This window comes from Heliconius melpomene, chromosome 18 (assembly GCF_056956725.1).
Source record: "Heliconius melpomene rosina isolate 202511_hmr_F chromosome 18, ASM5695672v1, whole genome shotgun sequence".
NCBI lineage: Eukaryota > Metazoa > Arthropoda > Insecta > Lepidoptera > Nymphalidae > Heliconius > Heliconius melpomene.
In genome coordinates, this window is record NC_140406.1 from 1,676,158 (window position 1) to 1,695,369 (window position 19,212).

General features: G+C 31.8%; 1 protein-coding gene across 4 annotated transcripts in view; it reads right to left on the reverse strand.

The window, feature by feature from the left end:
* LOC146529137 (uncharacterized) overlaps nt 1-18,482 on the reverse strand; it is a 67,322-nt gene extending 48,840 nt beyond the window's left edge. The window contains exon 1 of one of the 4 annotated variants that reach the window (XM_085201400.1): nt 18,125-18,482. In XM_085201400.1, coding sequence (XP_085057526.1) covers nt 18,125-18,259 — 135 coding nt within the window. In that variant the 5' untranslated portion in view covers nt 18,260-18,482. Of the gene's footprint in view, nt 1-4,083; nt 4,247-14,083; nt 14,410-18,124 lie in introns of those variants that run through there. The other 3 variants (XM_085201399.1, XM_085201401.1, XM_085201404.1) reach the window with 3 other exon arrangements.
* Nucleotides 18,483-19,212: the final 730 nt, after the last annotated feature.

The following is a 19,212-nucleotide window of genomic DNA, read 5'->3' on the forward strand; positions in this document are numbered from 1 at the left end:
AATATTGCTTTTGTGTCGGATATTTTCATTGATCGGGGACTCATAAATGTAAGTGAAGCCGCAGTAAAAACCTAGTATATTATAAAATAAACTGTTAATTGACTAAAATTATAAAGTGTGAAAATCGTTCATTATGCATAGCAGGTGTGGTAATATCATTGTGCTAATACACTAGTAGGTAGGTGTGACGAAAACGCAGTAATACGAAGCAGTGTAATGGAACGTTTTACCATTGTTTGTTGCCATCAATTAGCTATAATAAGGTACGTACGTAAATGAGGAAATATACCTACATACATACAAACATACATACTGATATATATGGAACATGACTGCAAGGGTACAGTCACGTCTGTCAATTGAAGTTGTTTCATTCGTATAAATTTAATTTGTTTATTTATAGCAATTTGGATTTGTGTATAAAATTATTGTTACTTTTTAACGTCCTGGTGGCACAGTTAAGACTTTCTGTGATAGTTAGTTGCTTGAATTATGACTATACAGTCTTCCCAGGTAGAAAGAAATTTATTCGTTTTTTAAATTCTCTAAGACCTAAAAATGGAGAAATGGACTTACTTTGTACTCTGCAAGGAAGCTGAAGTTATAACTATAAGATTAAACATTAGCTTGTGCGACACACGCTAGAATTGCGCCACGACCAGTAAAAGTAAAGTTTCTCACATAAACGTCAATGTCACTTTAATATTAAGAAAAAAAATTAAGTGATTTTTTTCTTTTAATTAAATGAAACGTTCATAATATATGGACGTGAAGACCGCTCATTCACTGTATGTCGTAATTCGACCGTGGACTGGATAGGTTTACTTGCATATAATTATGTATGGATATTTTGCAACTTAAAATTAGCTTTTATGAATGGATCAACTTGCAATTTGTAGATGATATACCTTAAAACGTTTTTATAATTTTTTTCAAGAACCTAGTACCAAAATACTCCTAATGCTGGGTTAGGTATACATCCTAGGAATTACTTGTTAATAGTAGTAAACAAGTAGATCTAGTGGTAGTAGTGGAGACTCTAAACTCTCGAAACTCTAAATTTATTTTTTGTCTGTTCATTTCTATGTATATAGCCCTTTATTAATACACTTCATCCCAAGTGGCACTTGAACTCACAACCATCGCATCCAACCAGACCGCTGCTATACCTCTACCGATTGCGTCATTAATAATATTTAATATTAAATTATTCAGATTACACAATTTACTATACATAATAAAATTATGATTATATAAAATGCAAATCAATATGCAATAAAATCCCGGCAAATCAAAAACCTCGTCGTACCCCATTAATTCGAAATGATGAATATCGAAATTATATAATTTTACTTTCTAAACAGACTCTTCCTGAAATTCTTCATTAATTAATAACTATGAAGCTACATATTATATAGTACAAGATATAGTCTATAATATGTATATGTGTTATCTATATTCCGTGTTCAACTTCATAATTATAGCAAATAGTTTACATGCACATGCATGATTTTATAGTATATGCCATTTTTTCTGCTTGTTAATGTTAAAAAAATGCTTCATCCTGCTTGTTTTATCCCGCATACCGTAGGGAAGGCAGTGACAACTTAGTGTTAAGACACTCCGTACCCTACTCACCGTCCAATTTTTGAGATATGTGTGCTGAGCAGAAGAACTCAATGTCGCGATTTGTATTGTTACTAAAGGAAAAGACTCAGAAGGATTTAAGGAGGACTTAAGGAGAATTCGCGAGTGGGAATCGAACTTGCAACACTCTCGTCTACAGTCAGATGCAGTACCGCTGCGCCACAACGGCCTCAAAACTTCATATAAAAATAATATTTACACAGCAAAATTTCTATAACATTTAATTATACATATTATACTGATCAACGTAAATTCACGAGTCGCAAGGAACGTACGTACACGTTTAAGTCTTTTCTTCTGAGAAATATTGTTGTATTCAGTTATGCATTGTCTTGGTTTCCGTATTGCTCTCATGATGTCATTATTAGAACGGGTCTATATTATATCTTAGCATAATAATTATTCACAATTATTTCCTTCGAATTACCTATATATGGTTAGGTTTTACAAAATCACTATTAGAAGTATATGGAATAAAGCACCTATACGTTTTCTACGAAGTAGGTGTAATGAATTTTCACGATAAAGTATCAAGACAAAGCGCGGGGTTGAGTGCAGGAAGTGGAGAATGAAGTGTCTTAACAATAGGTTTCCACTGCCTACCTTATAATAAAGCTAAAAAAATATGTTTTTTCAATAACTATTGAAGCCATTCGTGGCGTAGGAGTATAAGCGACTGTAAACACAACAGGTAGTGGGTTCGATTCTTACTCGAGGAAAGGAAAATGGAGTGTCTTAACACTAGGTTCCCTCTGCCTACCCATCTATATGCGGGATACAGCGTAAAGATAAAAAAATATTATGACGTGATATAAGAATTCGATTGAAATACTAATTTACAGCAGGATATCAATGTAATAAATTAAATGCGCTGTAATAAAAACTATAAAATTTTGTTATATACATTAATATACGTGTGGGATTTGGTTTTAGTTAAATATTTATTAAGCATCACTACTTTTAGCCTCAAGGAGAACAAGTATCTTGCTTTTTTGTCTGTAATAAAAGAGGTAGAGCTTAAAGTATCTTAAATATAAAATATATTTTTTTTAAATTGCTTTCATAGTATTCAATTTTAAACTATAAGTATAGGATATCACAGTTACCAGGAATGTTATTCTTGGTAACTTCAGAGAAGACTTGAGAGTTCTTTCATAACAACCAAGTATAGAGTTACGCGAGGAATAACCTTAATTAACTTACAAAACGTTACGACTGCTTGGCACACTAACAAAGTAAATGCAGGCCATTTACTCTTGGTATATCGATATCCGGTATTAAATTGTTTTATTTTTTGAATTTGTATACATAAAATACTTAGAGGCCGTCGTGCCGCAATGGTATAGCGTGAGACAGTAACCGCGATGGTTTTGGGTTCAACCTTCAATTGGGAATTGATAGTTAGGACCTTGGGACCCTTAGAACCTACTCTTTGACAATTTCGGTATTTTCATTTCATAGGCCTGGTAATGCAAAAAGAAGTGTTGGGTTCGCCACAGCGTTGACTGATTTTAGCAGGACTTCCTGAGTTTTAGCTCAAAATTTAAATGTCCCGAGCGAGACAGACCCACTTTTCAAAAAAATTCATGCACTTTGAGAATTCTTTCTTAATTACTTTATTTTTTAATAATTTACTTAAACCAGAGATAAAAATCCTGCTTTTCCCCAAAACAAAATCTGGCAACGCTGGTTCGCTGGCATATAACGCTCGACGACGATTTTACGTTATAATCTACCACTTCAAAAACTTGGAGTATACTTATGTTTATTAATTGCTTATAAGGAAAACAAAATTATTCACAGAATTTGTCGTGTATTGTAGTATATTTAACAATGTTATTTTTGAGGAAGACTAACATTGTATTATGTATATATGAATATCAAAATTAGAGTAATTCAAGTAAAAATATAATAATAGAATACGAGGCTGTAAGCGTGATTGCGGGTTCAATCTCCACTCGGGGAATGAGCTATTCTCATTTCCCCGCTTTGGCTAGACGATGCGAGGTGTGGAGCTCCTCAATATGAAGCCTCTCGAATGCGGGCAGAAAATATTACACATTATAATAAATTATTAGTGTTAAAGAAATTATAGAACTTGAAGCTAATAATCGTTTTAGACAATTTTACTTTAATAATAGCTATGGCATTATATTTATTTACTTATGATTTCTGTTTATTTTTTATTCGTAGCTATAAATTATTAATATGCCTTTACAAATCGACTTAGGATCGAATATGTTAGGTATTGGTTAAAAGAACCTCAACATTTTATAGCTTACAATTCTTAAATAACCTACAAATGTTGTTAGGTATTGGTTAAAAGAACCTCAACATTTTATAGCTTACAATTCTTAAATAACCTACAAATGTTATTACAATTTACTTATTCCAAATTAAAGTTCGACATACCAAAACAGTTAAGTTAATTCTTACCTTACATAAATTTGCTAAGTCGCCTTAATCATTGACTCAAAAAAATCCTTCAAAATCACGTAGAACACATCAAAATACACAAAAATCCATTAAAAATAACACAAAAAATGTAAACACTATATTTTTCCTTTTTACATATGATTTTTACACGAACGTCGCGCATCGGTGGCGCGCGAAGTAAAACTAAAGAGCAAAGTGGCACAGCCACAGGCATCATAGATTACAGCCTTAAGGAAATGCAAGACTGTTATTATTTTTACAGAGTTAGGTCGCTAACCTGAGATGCGTTCTGCAATCCTCTCCTTGAATTATGGTTTCATTGTTTCATTTTTCATTAAATTTGTCTAATTTAAAGCTGTTCTACTTTTGTGTACGATATATAAATATATTTTTTTAGGCTTCAAGGTAGGCAAAGGGAACATGGGAACCTAGTGCCAAGCCACGCCGTTCTCCACTTTTCGAGGAAATGAGAATATTAAACATTTCACCCCCAGTAGAAATTAGTGCGCCACGACAGCCTAATATAATGTTTGTAATTTATAAATCACATTTGTAACTCTTTAGTAAGCCGCATATTACAAGGTGAGAATTTTGTTAGAATTTGTTAGAAGTTGTTAGAAGTTGTTTGACTGTATGTTTAGAAGCGAAACATAACGCCGAAACTCTACGAATGTGGATTAAAATTATTATAAAATAAAATTATATATTTTAGAAATGAGTTAAACAAAATGGACATTAAAGTGACTTTTCAACGAAATGTCTCCGAAATGGGATGGAGATGTTGCGCGAAGAAAAAAAATAATACTATAATCTTTCACAATTAGAAAGTTAAGATGAATAGATAGTTATTTTGTACATTTGTACTAAATTTAAAAATTCTTCGCCACGATAATAATACTAAACAAGTTTAATTCGATAAAAAGTGAGAATTTACTAATTAGAAAAAAATAACCTGTTACTTAATGTACCTGGTCTTATTTTGTAAATAAGTCTAGACCAAATTTAGCATAATTTCTAGGAAATAGAATGTGGTGAGAGTTTCTAAACCTAGGAAATTATCTCAGCCGTTGGTGCCAGATCACTTTCTAACGTAACTTCCTAAAGGGACCTGTTTTGATACCTAATGTAATGTAAAAAGACATGAACCGGATTCATGTTTCTTCGTATTCTCAGTTTATAAACATTCTAGGCCACGACTAATAACTTGATCGCATTGACAGAAATATAAAGCATTCCTTTCGTTTTTCCACACGTATATTGTTATTAGTTGACGGCCTTGGTTCCCTTTGATTACTTAACAATGTTAGAAATCTATACAATATGTCAGAAAATTGTATTTCTTCTGTTTGTGATGAATTTATTCTCTTATTTCTCTTCTTGTATATACAGATTTTCTTGTCTTCTTCCATTTGTCCATGTATCGAAGAAGGCTATAGGTTATATTAAGTAGTCGTTATGTAGCCAGAACAAAAGTATAGGTTTTATTATTCGGGAAAAAGTTATTATATCGAAATTTATATCAAGTGGCGAGTTAGTAGTTATTTGATTCTTAAAGACTAAAATATATCACTAAGAATTGTTAGCTTAAATGACTTTCTAAAAAGTAATGCCATATATGTACGTATATATGGATATATTCATTTATATATATATTTAGACATACATAGCACGGAAATGGAACGTATGACCTCCGTTACTATAAGCAATTCTTAAGCATCATATTTGAATTTAACAAAAACGTGTGAAAATTAAATAAATTCACATTATTTTGTTACTTGTATCTAGGTGACTAAAATTTGAAAGACTTTATGCGTTTCTAAGAAGAACCAAAGAAATACTGAAATGAGGTTTCCAAACATTACTATACCACTACTATATAAAAGTAGTATGTACCAGTTAAGTACAAAACTTAATTAAGAAAAGTTAAGTTGGTGCAACAACGACGTATTTCTTATATTTGAAACATTGGCCGAGATGAAATCAAACTTTGTAAGTTATGCGAAAAGACTATTCGTCAATGTTGACGTATTCGATACGTTATTCCAAAATAATTGAAAAAAAAACAATCCCGTCATTACTGTGGCAAATGAAGATGTGGATGATGAAATGAAAAATGTATTACAGATTTCTCCATAGATAGGTTATGTAAAAAGATAAGCCAAGAGACCCTAGCAAAAGTTATTACAACAAAATAAAATATTTGAATATTTAAATTTGTGTTTATATAAAAAAATATTACATAAATTTATTTTTCGTTGATAACAGACTGTGACCGCATGCAACAAATAAAAGAAATAACAAAGAAACTAAATAGGAAATAAGCCAAGGTCTACGAGCGCTGTGATGTGACCTGTGACAAGACGACTTTACAGTACACGACTGCTGACCGCGATACGATATATCGTACGATTTTTTAGTACACATATTAATTTTAAAATTTTAAAGTATAAAATTTGGTACACAATTCTAAGTTAGCAATTTTCGATGTCTTCTATTAATTGTATTTGCAATTTTATATATTCTCATTAGAATTTTTCTCTCTTAACGCCATAGGATAAACGACCCGGATGGGTTGTACCCAGGGTGGAACGAGACCACCCAACCCTACGCCGATGTGCTTACTCACTATTACATATTTTAAGACTATTCTGGAATAGTCTGTCCGTTGCTGCTCAGCGTGTAATTGTAAACGCACCAGTTGTGGGCGAGATTCCCACAAGTGGAAATAAAAAAACAAAAATTCTATTAACAAAAAAAATTAAAGAAACCGTACATACTAAATTTATTAATCGTATATTTAAACGAACATACAAAGGTACCTATCACCACTATACTCTTTACAGTTAGGAATTTAGTGATCTCTTCCAAGTTCCAATACATTGCATCACAGAGATAACGGATGTGCACGGCCTCATTTTGGCACGTATAAAAGATTCTTGTTTAAATATTAAGATAACGTTTAACTTACACAATGTGAAATATTATAAGTTTACCTTAATTTATAGAAAATCTTTATCTTTGTCTGTCAAAAATTTAGGTTTAGACCAAAGTTTACGAAAGCAAAAAAGGAAAGTTGTAAGAACTACATGTTTTCCTTTTTTCCATTATTATGATTTCCAATCAATATTGTCAGCGTTTACTTTGAGCTTATTTTTTTTTATTAAGAAATTCACATGTTATAAAAAATTTTTGAAATAGGTTAAAAATAACAGATACAGGTACAGTAAGTTAGTGATGTAATTCTTGTCATGAAAACAAGTTTAATTATTTCAAAGCAAATGAAAAATCGATTCGATACTCGTATGCTAAAAAACATTTTATTTATTATATCAAGAAAGGGACAAATTTACTTTGGAGTCCACTAAGTAGGTTCTACGTTGTTGAACGTGCAACGAACCTAGAATATTAAAATGATGTCGTGATTTTCAATACATTCCGTTCTACATTCTCCACTCAATTTTCGAGACATTGAGTGTGATTGTATATGTACTGTATGAAATGCACACATATTATGTACTATAATTGCAACGAGCAATTAAATATTTATATTACTGGTTCGCCCTTGGCGTTGGAGGATGAATGGCAGTCGCTTTTCAATGGGGTGGTCAAACGCGTATCGTTTTACAGATTGATTGATATGACAGTCAACTTATATAAAGACTTTCAATTTACCTCTGAACATAAAGAAAGTAAAATTTATATGATGCGATTGAGATTGACGCTTTCTCACGGCTCCAACATTGGCACATATTTTAATACCTACCCTATAATTATGTTGCAAATAAATTTTAAAAACTATTATTACCTGGTAGTAAAGAGCATTTACGGAGAAAGTTCAAAGGCTTTTAAGAGATGACCTGAGCTTAATTACAGATAATACTTATTTAGGAACAAAAAAATTACACGTTATCTATTGAAATCATTATTTTTCTTGTAACTATCAGGTTTGGTCACAAATATAATACGTACATATTAATCACTACATTACAATCAATTAAAACTGTTATATAATAAACTTCTATGAAGAAAAATAAATAACGTTATTTCAACCACGATGGCGCAATGGACGTATGTCTGACTGTCAACGCGATGTTCATGAGTTCGCTTCCGAATTGGAGGAATAATAGTTTTTCATTTTGCTGCTCTGGAAAGACAAAGCGCGGCGTTGAGTTTCGCTACACACAAGCCAAACGTTTATTTATGTATATATGTATCGGAAAAATGCCGATTGATTAAAATAATCTGTTATATAACTTTTATTACCAAAAAGCATTACAATTTAATCGCTACAATATTTCATATGGAATTATAATACAAATCTTGAAATAAAACCTCCATTTCGCTTTCATAATTTCATGCTTGTTTACTTTCGTCTTCCATAGCCGTAGTTAATTTGAATTTTGATAGTTTATAAAGATGTTTATCATGGTTATTTTAGGTAACTGAATAAAAACCTATGTTTTGATCTTTTTGGGGCAGAGGCTGACTGTAAATACGATGGTTGTGGGTTCGACCGCCATTCGGGGCAATGAATTATTTAAAATATTCATTTTTTAGCTCAAAGTAATGCGCGTGTAACAAAGTAAAGCGCGGCGTTGAGCACTGCCACACGCACGCAATCCCTTACGACGTAAAGTGTCTTAATGGGAATGGATTGTCTTAACACTAGAGGCTTGCTCTACCCTGCTATACCCGTATTATATTACCCTTTTATTGCGGGATATAGCGTGAATCAAAAGAAATAAAACTGTATGGAATTAAAGATTATAAACGTATAAATATTGTTATGTAATATATATATATATATATATTTCTACATTCATATAAATCATTACGCAAGCTTATTCAAATAATAAATATATAAAAGTCGTAGTATACGAGTTCTGTAATTTTGAATGCGTACATATTTTAATATGGTACCGTCTCTTAATAAAAAGAAAACCACTTTCACTCATTGTTTAAACGGCCGATCCGTTCTGTTTGGTAACTTGTATATTGTTTGAAAATATTTAATAAAATTAGGTCTACCGGATAAAATTAAGTGTTTATATAGAAATGTAGTGGAAAATTCTTGTTTTGCTCTAATAGAAATGTTATTTTTATGTATATTTTTAACTGCCCTCGTATTTGATCGTGATGGATTCGTTTCCCATTCGAGGGAATTACTTATTTTTATCTAATAACTTTGGTAACAAAACAAATCACTGCGTTGAGTTCCGCCATTTAACACGCAATGTCTTAAAATAAGTTTTGACTACGCTACGGTTAAATTTTTAAAGGTTTTCTAAAAAAAAAATAAAAGCTCAAATAAAAGTTTTTTTTTTCATACTGTCAGATTTTTCAATGTTATCGACAATTCGAAAGTATTTGTGATAAATAGCATATGAATAAATAATGTTTTGGTACGGAGTTGTGTAACATAAATCATAATATCCTCTTGTTGTATTATAATTTATGTAATTTAATAAATATAGTCAAAAGTTTACAAAAAGGATGGGCACGACACATAGAAAGTTATATAAGCTTATTATTAAGAGACAAAGCCGAAAACGTTGAGTCACCTGTCAGAGAAATCTTATTAAATAACTTGACATAACCAAACGTGATATTATTCGATATTAGTCTATGGTGAAAGATATGGAATGTAGCGATTTTAAATATTGTTGTATTTTAAACTAACTTCATATTTAATATTTTCATTTTATGGAACGAAAGTGTCCTATTGGGAACGGAGTGCCTTAACACTAGGTCCCCAGGATGCGTCTGCCTACTCAGCTATATGCTAAAAATTACATCTACCTACTCTGTATTATATCACCTATCTAGGTTTGCATTGATTATCTTTTTTTAAACATCACTACCTACCCATTTACCAGTTGTGGACATCGCTATCGCCTATAACTACTACCACAACGTTATTTTTCAATATAACACCTTTCTCACAACCTTTCAACCTAAGAACTCAATTACTTGTAATTTTGCGTCTTACATGTTTTTTAAAATAACAAAAAGCCGAAAGTAAATTTGTGTTAATAGCGAAAGTTCATTTCTACTAATAATAACTATCTATTAGGTCAAGTAATGTACACATTTTGAAATCTTTCTTATTCCGACACTTCTAGTGCCTATTTTCTGCAAAATTCTTGGGGAATTGCGTGTTAGTGTTTTTTTTATTGTATGACAAAGTCAATGTCATTTTTTTCGATGCTTCCTACTGAAACTGCTATCAGAATTATCTCTATGCTCTATATCTTTGATTAATAATAATAGTTTAGATGTAATCGTACTTTAAAATGACCAAAACAAAAATGTGCATACAGAAAAAGGTCAACATAATGTCAATAGAGTACTTTATCAAGATGACGCATCCAACGCCATCTGTTAAAGTCGCATCTTATTATGTTGTTCACTTTTTATTTACAAGAGTTGGCCTGCAGTTTTACCCGTCAATTAATATTTTTTATTTACTTTATGCATCGTCTTAATGCGGCGGACCGATAAGAATAGTTTTCTCTTTGAATTTGTACCCGCGCCTCTGGTGTTGAGTCCCGCCACTCAAGACGCCAACTCTCAAAAATTTGGTAGAAAGTGGGGAATGAGGTCTTAACATTAGGTTCCCTCTGCTTACTTATGCTGAAAAAAAAACGTGAAGCTGTTAAAATTAAGTTAAGTAAATTTTGTTTTTGCTCACTTTAATTGTCTGAATTAGAATGACTACTGAAATAATATAACATTTTCATCTCGAAATATTTTTATATTAAACGTGATGTGGTATTTGATTTAACTTATGATTGTCCAGCATAAACATAGAAATATTTATTTGTGAAAATTTTTTGAGAGCTGCTCAAGTATTACAACTTTATAGTAAGCGGGTTCTTTAAAACATGCATTTTGAGTAGATATCACTAGACTAGTAGGTAAAGCTAGGTAATAAAAACATTAGCCTTATATAATGAAATGTCACAACGGTGGATGCAGTTACGCAACGGGGCTGTTCCGCTCTGGTTCTCTGTGAACCTTTATTTGTGACCATTGAAACCGGGTAGTAGTCGAACTATACAATTAAGCACTTTATAGTGTAATCGTTAATGTCAGTTTATTATTATAGGTGAGGTCAGTCGTGGCGCAGTGGCACGAAGTGTGACTGTAAACGCGACTGGTTGTGGGTTCTTTCCCCATTCGAGGAAGGGAAATATTTATTTAAATATATACTTCCCTTTCCTGTCTCTGGTGTCAAGGCAAGGCGCGGCGTTGAGTCCCGCCACTCAATACGCAATGTCTCCAGAGTTCGGCAGTGAGGAACGGAATGTCTTAATACTAGGTAAAATTATACACATTTATTAATAAATGTAGCTATTAAAAATAACTTTCAATGTACCTTTATATATGAAGGAGTAATAAATGCTTATTTAGTGCACAATTCAATTAAGCTACTTCGCAACGACTTAAGTAACTTTCATATTTTATTAAGACTTCACGCAGATAGCATCTTGACGCTGGACTCGGAGAATTAAAATTTATGAAATAACAATTGTATATATATATATATATGTGTGTAACTATAATCTTGTAAAACTTATTTGACTATTTATTATTATTAGTCATTTTGAGATTATTTAATTCTTAAGTCAAATATGTGTTAAATTTTCATAATAAGTTTTCATATTTTTATTATGATACTGTGTCCTCGAAGATCAACAAAGGTTTCCTCAATCGAGGCTTGCAACTTTGAAATGAGTAAATAACCAAAAGTAATATTGTTTAATCAATAATTAAGAAATAATAATTTTCTTTCACGTTATAAGTACGTATATCGATCGAACTATAAAAAAAACATTAACAAATCGCATGGCTTTCTATTTTGCGCAAGCAAAACTTAACGCTGTTTTTGTACTGGTGTTATAGTTTTGATGTGAACATTGCAGTGTATCTTTAAACCTACAATTATTTTGTGGAAAAAACATACCATTATGTATAATAAATTAGATACGAATCCGTCATTTAAAATTTAAAATTGGACAAATAAAAGAATTGTTTACCGGGAATATTATTTGTCAGACCTACAGTAGTAGGTAGGTATTTTCTATGGTACCTTACATTACTTATAAAATTACTCTATCTGTATAATATAATAAATACATATTATAATACTTCCGTTACTGATTGACTGACAGACAAGGCACTGGACTACTGGACTTAGAAAGTTAAAACTTGGCACGTTGCTAGGTTAGGGAGAGTAGGGGGCACTAAGAGGAAATTTCTTGAAATGACCATGGGAAATGAGATAAAAAGGGGTTTTCTATCCATAAGCTGCGAGCATCGATTAGTTTATATATGTATAAAAGGTTAAAGATATTCCAAATAAAATTTTGCTAACAGTGTTTGCCATAAATCTCATCAAGATTACACCAGCGTTTAGCTCTGATGACAAACAAACATACAAACAAACGCCTATTAATTAAAAAAAGTCGATTGAATAGTTCATTATAACAATATTGTCATTGGAACAACGTGATAGAAATAAAGAAACTATAACGTGCCCCATGATTGGCACTACGAGGTCGCATGAGGCAATACAATTCTCACGCATTATAAATTATGCTTTGCACCTGATTCTATGTACCGTTCATAATGCTAGGATTTGCTGTAATGGGTAATTTTCAAGCAATCGCATATATGCCTATTGCTATTTTTTTTTTTTTTTACCTTTTAGTATTGGCCAGTATCATTATTTTGATATTAAATATAAAGTTTAGGGAGAAACTTAGAAATTATTTATATATACCGTGGTTCTTTGAATCATGTTTCTTTGAATACTGCGAGATGTAGGTGTTACGTGAAAAATACTGCTGGATCTACGTTACACATAATCTACAGTATCGGGACAAAATGAGTTGTTTCCATTTTACGTTTTAAAGTCCACACAAACAAAGTTGCGACAGCCGATTAGTAGCTTATAATTTAAATACATTTCAAATATCGTATGTCGGGAACCTTCTAAAACATTATTAATATATTCAATAATAATTACAATCTTGTTTTTACCAAAAAGCATTAGGCACTAATATATGTAATTCCGCTTATTATAGCCCTAATAGGATGTACCTAGCAATTACGACTTATACCTGCGTATATAAATGGTCACACAGAAATTTTATTTGCAATACAGGATATTTCTCATTCGAAATATATACAAAATATTTTTAAATGTTAAGAAATAAAAATTTTAATTAATCATAAGGCATTTTTTGTCTACTTCCATTGCGTGTTAAGTGGCGGAAATGAACGCCGCGCATTGCCTCGGTATCAGTGTGAAGAAATGAAATGATTAACATTTCTCATTCTCATTTCTTCGAGTAGAATCGAATCCACAACCTGCGCCACGACTGACCTCAACCTTTTGATGAATTAGAAAATGTGTAAATGAAATTTTAAACATTTTCTTATAAGGCTAGTAGGTAGTAGGTATTCTTCTGTTGCTTATAGTGACATATCCAAAAGTCATCAAAGAATCGAGTTTTTATGTTATAAAATAATCAATTTAAAATATATCAATACTTCAGGATTAAATTTTACTTTGAAAAACGTACATTTTTTATGAAAATTATTATAAGGAAAACTAATACTGAGTATCAATTTATGTAATAATATGGCAGGAAGAACAAAGGTCAAATTTAAGAAGGTATAATAATATATCTAGTATCTACATACTTCATCTGTTATGCGTTTATTAAATATTGGAGCAATTAATAAACAGAGAACATAAATTTAATATTTTAACATTCATTAACATTTTTATTACAGTCAAATACAGAAACAACAAAAACAATTTCGCATCGAAAAAAAAAACAACAAACGAAAGCCCTAAATATCACACAGAATTTCATGCTACAAAAACATAATTATGCATAATTTACGTAATCGTATCGATCGATTATAGATATAATGCGGTGTGTTCATTTAATTTGTTTAGTGAAGCCGCGAAGTGAAAGTGACTCACCTCGAAATCGCCACGATCCCGCACCACCATTACCTTTTTGAAGAAAATCTGGGGCATAATGTCACCTCCGACCTCACTTCGTAATTGTAATACAAATATCTTAAATCCGTCACGCTACAGAATAACAATAGATAAAAACAAAACTTTTTTACAAAAACACATTTTTCAGTCAATTTACAATGGTAATGTCACGGTCACTATTATTTGTGATAGAATTTTTGGCGCGAAACAATTTTGATAATTAAGACGTTGCACAGATAATAATATTTTTATAGATAATCCAATAAAAATTGACGCCGTTATTTTATTAAACAGAACTTTGCGTTCTAACACTGTATAGTCAACTAAGCCACCAAACAAGTATAATGTTTATAAGTATGAAACATTGACTGCCTCGACAACTGGCTGTTGCAATATGCGAATACCAGCTGTTTCTGCGCCTTATGTGGAATAGATAAGACTCAAAATAGATTAGCTATTACAAAATATTCAATGGTTACTATTTGGCCTACGTACAGTGCAATACACCTAAACGATATAAGATCCAATCTTGGTTAATTTACTTTATAACACGAATGTATTATTTTCCTGTTTAGAACTACATTTTTCATTATAACTCTTCCCTGTATTAGGTAACCATTTTCAGATATTTTTTAGTTCTATTTGAAAAATGCTTATTTTGTAAGCGACTTTGTAATTCTAAACCCATAGCCATATTTCTAATAATTTTGAGCTTTTGTTAACTCACAAGATCCAAGTACGGTAAGTTTTAAACGTAGCTCTATTTTAATGCAATTTATTTATTCCTATCTAATAGAAGCTATATTTTTTTATTATGTATTTCGACATGACTATCTGAATTCAAATATATAGATTCCTTCAGATTGTGCAAGTTTAAGTTCAAATATGATTTAAAAAAATCTAAATGGTATTTAAATATTTATTGGTCTTTTTCAAGTAATATTACAACAATAATTATGAGTTATTGAGAATTTTATTCATAATTTTATGAAATAAATCACTATTGCTAAATATATTTTGCGATAAATCACGAGATACATACGAAATGAATAAATTTTATAACTACACTAATATTTTTTTTTCGCCGAATTCTGGAGGCATTGCGTATTAAGTGGAGGAATTCACCGCCGCTCTTTGAATTACATACATTTTGAGAATTTTAAGAGAACTAATACTAATAAATAATAAGTATGTTTAAACAAATTAAGCTAACACCGAAACGCCATTTATAGAATAGGAATGCTTTGTCGTCTTAAATACTGCATATATAGTTTGTCTTTTGTTTAATATAGACTCACGAGACATCGGCATGCTATTTGACTGACTTTGTGTTCTATTTCGATTATAATGGCGGCTTCTATTTTTTAATTTTATTTCTGTAATACCTAAGTAATGCTACGGACATTAGAAGTTAATTTATTTTGTATGTTATATTATAAAAAGACCTGGGTTGACCTTCGAGAACACAGTATTGATGATAATCATAAAGAAAGCTCAAAAAAGCTGCACCCCCAAGCAAAGGTAAAAAGTTAGCTTGTTATCACATATTATGTAATGTATTGTACATAATAATACAATATTTTTATAGTGCCTTTAAAACTGTGTCAATGAAAAAAAAATGCTTCATGTTTGTTCTTGCATAGCGGGACAGGCAGAGACAACCTATTGTCAAGATAAGTTTATTCTCTCTGTTTTTTACTCTCTTGCCTGTGTAGTAGTGTAACTCAACGCTCCGATTAGCGACGATGATTTAAAAATGTAAGTATTGTTTTCAAAGATTTGGTATATGATTATAAGTTTTTTATTATAAACTTCAGTCATCTGAAGTTTAAATATTCAACATAAATCTAAAAAGTACCTTATTTACTTTAAAAGTCTATTAAATATCAATCAGTTTATGCACATATATATGTTAATTTAACTTGATTACCGTTATAAGAACCTATAGGAAAAAAATATATTTCTTAGAGCTCATTTAGAATTCGATACAAATGTTTTAGTATGTCACATCGATTACATCTTCGCGTTTGTTACGCGGCCGGGTTAAACAAAAACACTAATATGAACTACCTTATGCTATGTAGCTTAGGAGATTGCTTCTTCGCATTATGTATTGGTAACATGTAATGTAATAGAATTTGCAAGTATTTTATAATTTCAAATTACGGTAAAATAGGTAAAATAAGTTCAGCCACTCAACAAGCACCTCCAGAATTCAGCGAAAAGTGGGATTGGTGGCTGAATGGGAACGGAGCAAACGGAGAAGGCAAAGTTCCCAGATTCCTTCTGCCTACCCTGAGGTGTGTGGGATACTACGTAGTTATAGGTAAAGAGGATTTTAAAGTGAATGATTGATATTGATTCTAATTTATTTAACCGCCAAGGTTTTTTCATACTATGTATCTGCTCTTAAGCAGAAAACAAAAAATTGAGTCGTACATAAAATCTGCTCTGTCAAGAGAAAGGTTTTGGCGCAGACAAATGAAGACATATAGTCAAGACACTCCGTTCTTTACTTTCTGGTTCAGCTGATACTTTAGAGACATTATTTATTCTCAACCAACTTAACGTTCCGCTTTTTCTAGCAAGAACAATTAAAATAATAATTTCTCCAAAAGTTTCAATTAATATTTATTCGTATTATTACATGTTCAGAGTCACATTCTTAAAGCACGTGCCTCGTGTCATTTACTAACTGCGGCCTTTACAATACAATACATAGTGTTAGACATTATGGCTATTATTCAAAGGTGTTTCTCACGTAAACATTCTACATACAGTGCGATCGATGACTAATGGCCACCCTGAAGTTAGTTTCTGATCTTTTGAGCATTGTCCAAAAAGAAATCAAAATTATGAAAAATTCTAATATATAAGTAATATCTATAAATCTGCGCAGCCATCTGCAGCTATCTACAAGGTGGCCACAACTCGTCGACCATACTGTAACTCGTAACGTATGCAAATTTACTAAATAAGGAAGCGTTTTGTCACGCATCGATACTTCGACGATTCCGAATTCAGAGTGCCTAATGTTTGTACTGGCCGGTGCAGGTGGGTGAAAGTGACGCCTTGTTTAGAATTTGAAATGAATTTATTTAGGCTTATGCTCTTTATGTTGATATGCGTGAAATGTAGGCGTTTACGTGGTCTAGTTAGATTAATTACGGTGTTGGGTTACGTTAGCCTTTTAAAAAACGATGATATAGTGATAAATTTTGTTGCATTTTGTATTATATAAGGAAATATAATTCTTGAACAGAGAAATTATATACATACTTTAAATATAATTGACTTCTTAATGTGAATGTCGTCATAGAATTAGAAGTTATAATTTTAAGGCCAGTCGTGGTGCTTTTACACAAGCGTGCGTTTATAAACGCGATAGGTTATGGGTTCGATTTCAGATGGAGGAAATGAAATATTTAATATTTTATTTCCCTAGAATTTGGCGATAAGTGGGGAGCGCAAGTGCATATATGAGAACGGAGTGCTGTAACACTAGGTCCCCAGATCCCTCTGCCTACCATGTTATGTGCGGGATACAGAGTAAAGCCAAAAAAAGTTATGGTTTTTTTTTCATTTCGTTCATATGTAGGATTATTTTCAATTCCACCATAGATTCTGCTATTAGATATCATATACAGTATCATGTTTAAATCAAACAAAGATAAGTACCCAATATATTACCCAATATAGTACAGTGAAAGCTTTCCTTACGATAATGAAAATGATATATTTTCATTCTATCAGTGCATATATTTTTGTTTTATTAAGTAAATAAGACAAAAGTAAGCGATTTATTATTTTTGGCGATATTAAGACAATCTTGTAAAGTGAAATATGTGATTTTGCAAGAAATTGGCTAAAACTTAAAAGCTACAAGGTCAAAATTTTAAAAAATAAATAAAAACACGACACTTGCAAAACAAGATCTAGGTCGAAAAACTTGAAGTCAGTCTAAATATATGAAAAAAACTAATCAGGACCAAATGTTCAATTTGTATAATTAGTACTTACATTCAAATCATATCCACTACTGATCCAAGAATGCTTATTTAGTATATTAGTAACATATTTTTTCCGCCATTTTGCTAAAAGTCCATCATTACTTTTCCGGCGCTTAGAATGCCGGTTCACCACATAGCGTTCCATGGTCTAAAACACACACAACACTTAATACGATAGTCTCGGCCCACAAACGCGCCAAAACTAAATGCATTCACAAAAACAGATTAGAAATAATGTTATGTTATATAAAAACTCGGCAAGCATTAATTACTTATGAATATTTTACTCTAATTTTCTAATATTTACTATCTGTATTTGTTTATTTAGAAAGTTATGTTTAATCTATGGCGAAAATGTTTTTAGTATTTGAAATTCGCGAGCTGCCAACTCCCAGGAGACGTCGTCCTGTGAATAGAGACGCGGGTACAATAATTCGTGTGACTTTGCCAGTTTACGGTATGGTGGAACGAATACAGACGTGATCTGAATGCAGTTTGTACGTTGATTGTCGCTCCATATATCGGACAATAGACGTTCAATATGCGACGTATTGACGCCCTCCATTTTAGTAGGTAATTTTCCTAACCTAAATACCTGATCAAGGACGGACTAGACTACAATCAGACAGAAAACATGAAAGTACAGACAATATAGTATTCTATGTATCCGTACAATAAGTTTTTATTTGTTTATAATTTTTATGGCATCGTTATCACCATCTGTTGTAAATGGGACTTCTCCGAGGATCTCCTCGCCAGTTCTGCCTGTCCTATATTACCCACATTCAGGGACTTTTCTTTGACAAGAACTTCGGTCTATCTGGTCTTATTTTTGTTTTCGCCAACACATTGATCAGCATTGTCCGGCCGTATCCGACACTCGAGAGCCCATGCAAGGTAATCTTTCGGATACGAAAATTTATTGTAGCTTCCCGAGCACTGCACATCAATGGCGTAGCTAGGGTATTTGCTGCCTGGTGCGGCTTAGGATTTAATGCCCTTTAAAATGGTCTAAAAAAAAAAAAACAGATTCAAAGTGTCTTCTACTCTCACGTAGATCAAGCGTCAGATACTAAAATGTGATATTGGCTACCTTTA